At 39.2% G+C, this 10,616-nt stretch overlaps 1 protein-coding gene across 1 annotated transcript; it reads right to left on the bottom strand.

The window, feature by feature from the left end:
- Positions 1 to 859: 859 nt before the first annotated feature.
- Positions 860 to 10,616, bottom strand: LOC139924368 (tryptase-2-like). Its single transcript, XM_071915405.2, has 8 exons — positions 10,565 to 10,616; positions 10,046 to 10,060; positions 7,935 to 8,112; positions 5,892 to 5,912; positions 4,837 to 5,108; positions 2,539 to 2,696; positions 1,551 to 1,650; positions 860 to 1,182 (listed from the first exon to the last, which is right to left on the bottom strand). The coding sequence occupies exons 1-8, from the start codon at positions 10,614 to 10,616 to the stop codon at positions 860 to 862; spliced, it is 1,119 nt and encodes a 372-aa protein (XP_071771506.2).

The following is a 10,616-nucleotide window of genomic DNA, read 5'->3' as shown; positions in this document are numbered from 1 at the left end:
TCTGCGTCTGCCTTGAGGCATTTTTTCATTCGTTCATTATTCCCAGCAATACTCTCAGAGGAGTCATCTTTGAGAAAAGTATCCTCGCTAGCTAAAGCTAATATGTAGGCTTGATGGCTAAAACAATTGCTACCATTAGTTAACTCCTATCTAGGGATCCAAATCGGTCACAGCCACTGAATCCCTAGCAGCTCCCGACCCTGACCTCTGACCTCCCAAGAGAAAAGACAGTTTCCCTACAGGGAAAACAAAGATAAACAAAGATGAATCATGAACAAACATCTGAGTCAGAGGGTATACTGCATGTCCTGTTCTCCACATTCCTCATGAAGATGTGTTGTTGAAGTGCAATCTGTGTCTCCCATAATAAATACCTTACCAAGTCAACTTCACTAAAATACTGTCATGTTGGGGCATCTTGGTGCCTCAGGTGCATCCAGCCCAGGACCCCTTCTCTCTTTCCCAATGTTTCCTGTCTATCTACTTTAACCTATCAAATAAAGGCAAAACTTCTGCAAAAAAAATACTGTCATGTTAGTACTTGCTAGTAACTTAAAACCTGGGTACATTTTGCAAGATTACCCTGTGGTATAGACTGAAAATGAAGGTTTGGTTTACGAGAGAGAGTTTTGAAAATCTGGGCTGCAGAGGAAAAAGTCTAAAAGCCAAAGTTGCACTGGGCTTGTAAAAAGGGGAACAGAGACATTCCTTGGGTTTCAAAAGAGGACAACTTTAATGAAGCGAGACACAAACATCACCAAGACTCGTTTCAATGCTGATATAGTACATCTTCAGAAGAAGGGAATCAGCTTTCAGTTGACTGTCTTTTCTGTCGCTTCAGTCTTTCTGTCGCTTCAGTCTATGCTGTGTCTGTGGCCTTTGCTGCCTCCGCGGCCTTTGCTGCCTCTTCGGCCTTTGCTGCCTCCTCGGCCTTTGCTGCCTCTTCGGCCTTTGCTGCCTCTTCGGCCTTTGCTGCCTCCGCGGCCTTTGCTGCCTCCGCTGCCTCCGTGGCCTTTGCTGCCTCCGCGGCCTTTGCTGCCTCTTCAATCTTCTCCAGGTGATCACAGGTCCATGAAAGATCACTGTCTATCCCGTTGGATTCGACAGTTACGAAGCCTGGCTGGTCGGTGGTGATGATGCTGTTGATCCAGTCCTTGTACCCTGACACTCTGGTGTACACACCTGGGAAGTTGTAATTAAATATAAATTATGGTTATTAAATATACTGGTGTGCTCTATTAGAAAATTACATTCATATAATTTAATTATGTTTAATTAAATATGCACTCCAAGAAACTGGGAAAGGTAAAAAAGAAGCACTCAATAGCCATCATTGTTTCAGAGCTCACATGAAGTCCCATTCAATCCCAGCACTGTGGTGCACTTGGGCTGTATGTATCAACCATAACAGAAAAGGAGTGCATAATAGAAGTTCTTTGAAATGTACATACTTGTAGTTTCTTTCTTAGCAAGATTTGTTAAATATAAACAGCTATTTAATTGCCATTTTCAAAATGTCATTTACAAATGTGTTTGTGTGACATTCCCACCTGGATGATGGGGCAAGCCACAGCCTTTACCAAAGCTCACTACTCCAGCCTGGATCCAGCGCTTGTCATGTTTGACCACTATAGGACCTCCTGAGTCTCCCTGTGGGTGAAATATTCTCTGTTACACAGGACATATGATGATAATAATAATAATAATAATAATAATAATAAGAGGAACAACAACAACAATTATTAGAATAACTCAACATTTTCCCTGTCAAACAGTCACTTGCATGACATGAGTCCTTAAATTCTCTTAGGTTTGCAGCTTTAGGTCTCTATAGAAGATCTATAGTAGCCTATAATGGTCTTAACTTGCTATAATGTAAAATGTAACTTAATACAGCACTTCTGGCTTTCATTCGAGTTCTTGCCAACCAGAGATTTTTTTTTATAGTGTAGAGAGGCATAATATGACTTCAAATCTACCTTTGGTCCATTATCTACCAGCCGTACAGGGGTGTAAATTCACTAAACCCAAAAATATGATTAAGTCACAGCATCTAATATTATTGCATCTAATATTATTTACCACCAGTACTTCCAAGATTAACTTATGTCAATTAAATTTCTGGGCACAAAGTGGAGTGATGACTGATAACTGACAAGATATTATTAGTCAGTGTGATAAATTATTAGACGTAGGTCACCAAACTATCAGCTAAGAGGAAACATTGGTCCTGAATGCTGCCTGATGTGATTTTTTATATATATACTGTATATTTGGCCTCAAAATAGATCTCTGCCAATTTACTTGATCTTTGCTCTCCATTACACTACAGCATCAAATTTGGACTCAGGCTTAGGCCACACCTTGCCCTACCATTTATTCCCCATGCAGCTATGGAAGTGGCAGCCTAAAGCTAGCCTTAAAGCCACATTCATTTACATTATAAAATGTCTCTCTTCTGTATCAGAAATTACTAGAAATTACTATTTCCTAAAAAAAAGAGGAACATCTATGTTGTCTAAAGAGAGAGCAATGGACCTGGCATGTATCCACTCCTCCCTCCATCAGTCCAGCACACAGCATGTTTTCAGTGATGTCGAAGATCGTGTTCAGACAGGTACACTCTCTGTTGCCCACGATGGGAACCTTTGCTTCCTGGAGAGTCCCTGGATAAGGGATGGGCAAGGAGAAAATACCTGGAGGGAGGGAGATGGACAGAAACTGAGATCTAGACATTAAGGAAACATACTTACAATCAGGGTTAGACCTGTTCATCAGTTTGCCAATATATGAGGCCGGCACTGGCCTTTTATTAAATCGAATCAGATATCGGACAGTCAGTGTGAAAATTGAGTCATTAACTACTCACCCCCGCGCCAGTTGAAACTCTGGTGAAATTTGTTAGTCTATATAACCCTCTTGGATAACCCTCCCAGCACAATTCTGTAGCAGCCTTCTCCAAAACAACTCAAGTCTTTGAGGACCAAAGACTTAGAGTTCCAAAAATAACAAAAGTAATTTTATGGCTGTTTTTGGAACTCTAAAGATTGGTCCTCAAAGACTTCAGTTGTTTTGGAGAAGGCTGCTACGGAGTTGTGCTGGGAAGCTCCAGGAGTGTTATATGGACTAACAAACTTCACCAGAGTTTCATGGGGGTGAGTTGGGTAAACTATTCCTTTAAGGAGCTGCTGAAAGAATTTCATTAGTCTGACTTTCAATGGAGAGTTGTAGTGTCCCTTGACGGTCTAAAGGCTGTTCCAGTCTAAGCCTACTTAAAATTGATCAAACAACTGAGAACATTTTTGTTCAAGAGCAGGAGAGTAGATTTGCAGGACATAAAAATAAACATTGAAGCAATTTCTGCAGTGCTAGAGGACCAGATATTCAGGTTTCTAAAATTTAAGGCAAGAGGCCATTGACCTGTAAATTGCTGATATGTTTAGCAGCCAATGGGCCCAAGGTCAAAAATAGATCAAACTTAGTCTGCTCCCTGGGGCTGAAATTAGTAATATTTTATTAAGATACATCTAAAGAAAAGTATCTTCTATCTGAAGAAAGTTCTCTAGAAACCTCTATGTACAATTCGTCATTCAACCTAAGATCTTGGAATTTTATTGTGATTGATTGATTTTATTGAAAAATTATTCTCTTTTTTTTTTTTACTTCAGTCCTTACAATCCAAACTTTCAAGTAATACATTTGTTAAAAAAAATTAGAGGCTTTGTATTTTAAAAAACAAATTATTATTTTTATTTTATTGTGCTTCTTCTGTAAGGTAACAGGGAATTTGAGATCCCAACATTCCCATTTATCCTTTTTTTCTGAAGAAGAAACATATTGTGGAAACGTGTACACATTTTGTCAGCAGTGTAGAATCTTCTGTTTTATATCAGGCTTGGTTCAGTAGAGCACTTTTGTTGGGATCTAGCAGCGAGCTATTTGTTTGTTACTGTGCTATCTTTCTGTTTTAGTTAAATCTGTGTTTAATTTGAACTGTTTGGAGACTAGTTTAGCTGAAACTACTTTTGGTGAAACTATTTAAATTTCAAAGTGTTTGGCTGGGGGAAGGAAGACTGCGGGTGCACAAAGACAAGGGAGTCTATCTGCGGGAGTCCATCGAGGGAAGGCCAGAGAATAGGGACACATGGCTAGGGTTGTTAGGAATAATCTTGTAACTTCCGCTACCTTTCCTACTTCTTGCTTTCCTGTCTACGTAATGTGTCTCTCTCCCATCCCTGTCTTAACATCAGCTCATAGGCCCCGTAGACATGGTACTACTTTCAAGTGTAGGAACCCATCTAACCTGATTTACCCGACTCGCTCCAGCTTATCATACTATTGCTGGAGGACTCTCGAACTGCCAGTCGGCAGTTAAGAAAACTGAGACCATCTCAGCCTATGCTCTGTCTGTATCCCTCCACTTTCCAGCCCTCACAGAGACTTGGTTTGGTTAGGTTCCCAGCAGGGATGCTTCCACAAAATTCAGTGTTGCGGGGCTGTTAGACTCTTAGTCTTGTTTTGCTTCTATTGAAGGATTGCATGGATTCTCTTTGGGTTGAGAAAATTCTCTGACCTCTTGTGAAACCCATTCAGACCCCATTAGATAATGTCAAAACTGCTTTGTCATCAAGCTAAAAAACAGTTTTTGTTAGTTCCTGAAAAAGTTGACATTTTGGAGATACAAGATTTTCAGCTGACAGTGACGATATGAAAACTAGAAAAATACAAACTTTTGGATTAATATAAACTTGTCTTACTTACACTATTACACTCAAGGTGTATACATATTTTCTTAGCTCAGAGCTCTTGGCTAAATAAGTTTGAGTCTCTGCTCACCAAAATTCTTGATGTTCCCCCAGCCAGTGATCCAGGCCAGAGTGCTGTTGTTGAAAGTGCTATTTGTTGCTGCCAGGCAGGCTGGGCAGATGTATTCAGTGAAGGTGACTGGCTCAGAAAGTTTCAGAAGACAGATATCATTGTTATTATCAACAGGCTTCTTATAGTCAGGATGGCAGATGATCTCGGAGATGCCTATCTCAACCTCTTTGGGGTTGATACCCGATTGGTTCTGACGGCCCAGGTAGATTAGGAAATCAGACGCGTTCAGACTGGGGAAGAAAAAAGTGAAAATTACTGATTTAGGAACACTTCTCATTAAGACACAAAGGGTTGGACTAGAAAAAGGTTACATGTCATTAGTTTACAGTCTAATCAGACAAAGCTATTTTTGACCAGTAACTATTCTTATCTGTTGAAGAAATAGAAAAGAAGAAACAGCATGATTATTATTATTATTATTATAATAAGAGTATTCAAGCAATTTCTGCATCAGATAGTCGACCAAATGTGCTTATAATCCCCAAAATATACCAAATCTAAAACCCATTCAAACTATCTCACTACAAATATAGCCGCAAGCGGCGATTGCGGGGTCCAAGCACACTTCGAAAAGACAGACAGATAGACAAAACATTACAGAAGGAAGACAAGTTAGACAGACACACACACAGACAAGTTTTCTTAAGTCTATTATTAGCCCTTGACTTTTGTCAAATTCATCATTTAATAGCAACCATATAGTTCATCGCACATTGGTCAAGTTATTCACAATGGCTAAACTTTCTATTGGAAAATATGACCCTTGTTCTTGGCAGTTTATGATTTCAGAAAAGACAAGCCTGGATTTGAACCCACAAACATCCACATGAATAGCTGGTGCTTTACCTGCTGAGCCAAACTCCTAACGTAGCTCTAAGATACTAAATCACATGGGGGAGAAAATCGCTGCTGCACTGCTCTCTATGCTCTCCAATCAGTGATGTCTGCACTATGTGATTCAGTGTTTATTTACTTTTTATGAAAATTATCCATATTAACCAACAAGGTCTTACCGTCCACCTGGGAACAAGTCTCTGAAAGAGAATAGGAGAACAACAATCATTTCGGCAAACATGCTACTGTTGATATTAACAGATATGTGAATGCACTGTTGGAACGAGTCGCCCAGAACTTCACGATTAAGGTTTGAATCCAAGAAAACAGCTGTCCCTGTGTTTTTAGACAGACTGAACTAAAACATTATTCAGGTTCTCTGTTTCTATTTAAAGCAGCATTTGCCATGAAGAATGAGACGAAACCATTTGCATTTTAGTGCTCTTAAATCCTGACAGTACTACCTGTTTTTAATTGGTTATTCATGACTTAGTGACAGTAGGTCGTGGCAGTGTTTCCCACAGAATTTTGTTAGTGCCATTAGTAATTTTGTGCTTTTGTAAGCAATGCAGTCATGACTGCATATTATAAATACAAACAAGCCTATGTTATTGATTAATGCATATATTTATGTTGTGGAGTTACATTTTTCCTAAAAATTCGCTCTTGCTCTATTATTACCATGCTACCTCTGATGTTGGTTGTTTCTCATCATCTCCTGTTTTGTTTAAGTAAAGGGTGTAAACATACAGCAAAAAATAGGGTGTAAGCATGCAGCTAAAAATAATGGTTGAGTCGCATGAACGTTGGGATACAGTCACGTTGCATTTTCATTCATACTGCGATTCGATAGAGTTCTACAAAGGACGGGTTGGGAGAATTCATTAGTTCACTGCAGTGACGGAGCTGCTGCTGAGGAACTGATGACAGAGACTTCTGTCATGGCGGTGCGCCACAGTTTAATACATTAATGGGAAACCCTGGTCGTGGACTCGAACTCCCAATCCTGTACTCAGAAAACCTATGCCTTTGCCTTACCCACTATACCAGCTTCCACTTTGGTGTGCCAAATTATATATATATTATAACTGTGTTAGTGCCCTCCGTTAATCAATTTAACAAGGTGTTAAAGACATCATCTTGAGAGTACAGACATCATTTGTCTTTAGTTTGATGTGGATTGATCAAACCATTTTGAGCAATTCACATTGTCAGTTTCTCAAACAATTTACAGCTGGACATTTCAATGTACCGTACGCTTAGTTTTCAAGATATCATCATTTTTTATCTGTTGACTAATTAAGGTATGACGATTTCAAAAATGTTTTTTTTTTCTGTAACTTATGGTTTAGAAGAACACTGTGGGATCACAGTCAAAATAGCCAAACAGGACAAAAATTGAAAGAGCCTATTGGAAAAAACCTTTTTGTATAAAGTACAAAATGGTGAAAACATTGACATTAGTAGCCCCAATGGCAAAGTTATGCGTTATGTGCACGGATATGTTTACAAAGTTTGGCATCAATAGGACGTATTTACAAAATATAAATATGTGTGCTCTAGCGCCACCATCTGGCCAATATGTGTGGGCTGCCTTGGCTGAGTAGTAGGGGGCATAGGAGCCCACCTGCCAAATATGGTCGCTGTAGGGCTTACAGTTTCTGAGCTGCAGACACTTTTAGCGGCGAAAAAGAAAGAAAGAAAGAATACAGCAAATACAATAGGGTTCCAGCACTACATGCTTGGACCCCTTACTATTGCTAGGAACGGGAACACAAGTAGCCACTCCCAAGGACTTACACTACCCGTGGTTCCTTACAAACCTCAAGTACATGGAATAAAGAAATAATAAATAATAAATAATAAATAAATTTTAGCATCAAATCATGTAAATAACATATTATCAAAAGACATTGTACAATCTGGAAAGAGACGTATATAAAACATGCAACTTTCTTACAGTTGCATTATGGGGCACTATCTCAGTGATAGTACAGTATGTATTGTTCAATTGGTCATTCAGCATCATTTCCAAGTTGGTAGCTGATTCTGACGCACAAGACTTAAAATAATCAACAATTCTGCGGTTACTTACCTGGCATGATGAGTACATGCACTGCTGTCAAACATAAAAATGTCTAATCATATTAGTACTTTATTTTCTAAAATCTTTTCATTAAAATAATGTCAAAAAACACTGTTTTTGAACTTGAAAGACTCACTTGTTAAAGCAGTGAGCAGCTGACATCACCCATTCTTGGTTGATGAGGGAGCCGCCACAGAAGTGTTTAGAATTAAAGTGAATACTGGCCTGCCAGCACCAGTTCCCTTCTGGAGCGTCCTCTCCATTCGTTATCCTGTCATTAAAAAATGGCTGGCCACACTCTGAGGCAGATGAGACTGGGGGAAAGGAGTAGGAGGCCAGAGAAGGAGACAAGGATATAGGAAGGAAGAGAGAGAGGAAATAACAAAGGCAATAAAAGAATAAGAAGACAAGTGTCATAACTAATGTAATATTGGTGCTGCAGCACTTCGCCAATGTTAATAGCACCAGCATGTCCATTGACCAACCCTCCAATCTATTATTGGTCACTTCAACAAAAATATCTTTTGATATCATGTGTTTAGAATATAATTATTATTAGTATTGTTGTTGTTGTTGTTGTTGTAGTAGCAGCAGTAGTAGCAGTAGTAGTAGTAGTAGTAGTTGTAGCAGTGGTAGTAGTAGTAGTAGTTGTAGTAGTAGTAGCAGTAGTAGCAGTAGTAGTAGCAATAGTAGCAGTGGTAGTAGTAGTAGTAGTTGTAGCAGTGGTAGTAGTAGTTGTAGTAGTGGCAGTAGTAGTAGTAGTGGCAGTAGTAGTAGTAGCAGCAGTAGTAGTAGCAATAGTAGCAGTGGTAGTAGTAGTAGTAGTTGTAGTAGTGGCAGTAGTAGCAGTAGTAGTAGCAATAGTAGCAGTGGTAGTAGTAGTAGTAGTTGTAGTAGTGGCAGTAGTAGTAGTAGTGGCAGCCACTGGCGCCTACACCATTAGGCAAGTTAGGCAGATGCCCCTCCACTTGGAAATTAGGAGGGGCAAAATTGGCTTTTTGCCTCTCCACTTTTCACCCCTTTTTAAAAGTCAAACTTTAGTAAAATCAAATATTTAATCTTCAATCGCTCAATCAGTTCAATCTAATATTTAATTAAAGACTAAGTAAAATATCTGCTCTGTCTGCATTTACATAGTTGCATTTGGGTTGCTGCACCCCCTTTCCAACCCAAGTGGTATATTCCAACCTGCGCTAAAAAATAGCCTGCACTACAGTACGTACCACAGACGATGCGATCGTGAATCGAGTGACAGCAGCATAATTGTTGGAACCATGAAACGACATTTGTGGGCAAAGAAAAGTTAAAAAAAAACAGCACAGGTGTGTTTCTCTGAAGACCTTAACTGTGTAACGACCAGAGGTGAAAGGCAAAAAGTTATGTGACCTACATTTATCTAGCTAGCTAACAACTGTTATTTTTTTGAGAGTACGGTAGCTAGGTTTAGGTTGGCTAACGTTCCATGTTGTGTTCTGTGTGCCAAAGGTCTCTGTCTTTCTCTCTGAAACTGTGTTTAACATTTGGCAAGCTATCTAGCAAAGCTAAAGTGAGATGATTTCAACAGATTGAAGATGATAGCCTACTGTTAATAGTGTCAGCAGAGCAACAGCAACAGGTAGGATGCCAAAGCAAAAGGATAGTGTTAGAGAATATAAAAGAACAATGATATTCAAAATGAATTAATAATGTTTTCATGTACCTGGCTTATTTGTGCAGTATAGCCTATGAATTATGTTAGTTTCCAAAAAAATAAATGAAGCCTTTGCAGACACCTCTCCTGTGTTTATAGCATCTCTTTAAATTAATTGGGTTCTTTAATGTAGCATTGAGAATCAAGCATCACAGTATACAAACCAAATACTGTATAAAGAAATATATATGTAAAATTGCAGGAAATGGTGTATTAAAAAAAATAAAAAAATCTGGGGGAGGTCCCCCAGACCACCCACCCTGTTCAGATTTTGCCCTCCCACATTTACACAAAGTTAGGCGCCCATGGTGGCAGCAGTAGTTGTAGTAGCAGCAGTAGCTGTAGTAGTTGCAGCAATAGTAGTAGTTGTAGTAGCAGCAGCAGTAGTTGTAGTAGTAGCAGTAGTAGCAGTAGTAGTAACAATACTAGTAGTAGTAGTAGTAGTAGTAACAGTAGTTGTAGTAATAGACTACTACAACAGCAGTAGTATTGTTTCATATAATCACCACCTCAGCAGCATCAGGTCGGTGACTCTAGATTAACCAACAAGGTCTTACCCTCGGCCTGGACCTCTGAAAGAGAACGGGAGAAAAACATTGAATCATTCATTTCAGCAAACTTGCTACTGTTGATTTTTAACGAATATGTGAATGCGCAGTTAGAAAGAGAGTCTCCCAGAACCTATAGAAAATAGGTTTCTCTGTGTTTGCAGACAGACTGAACTAAAACACCATTCAAGTTCTCTGTTTCTTTTTAAAGCAGCATTTTCACATTTGTCATGAAGAGTGGGGGGAATCTATTTGCATTCTTGTGCTCTTAATACATAATAAAGCACAATATCCAATGTCTTCAATAAGGTGTGTGTGCAGTCTACCATACAATTTAGGGCAAATCTAGTGTTAAACACAGTCTGTTACATTTTCCTATGTACTCTTTCAACTTCAACCTTATTTCACTAATATGCAATCAAACAAACTGCATCATGTCCACTGACTGGCCAACATCTGATTTTCAATAAAAGACCAATATCAGCCCCACACATCAGTCTAACTATAGTAGAAATGGTGTAAACTCACCACTGAGGAGCAGCAGGACTGACAGCAGACAGAAACCTTGGTGGATGGACAT

Source organism: Centroberyx gerrardi, chromosome 13, assembly GCF_048128805.1.
Source record: "Centroberyx gerrardi isolate f3 chromosome 13, fCenGer3.hap1.cur.20231027, whole genome shotgun sequence".
Classification (NCBI taxonomy): Eukaryota; Metazoa; Chordata; class Actinopteri; order Beryciformes; family Berycidae; genus Centroberyx; species Centroberyx gerrardi.
Note: the sequence above shows the minus strand (reverse complement) of the source record. Positions and strands in the feature narration are given on the sequence as shown.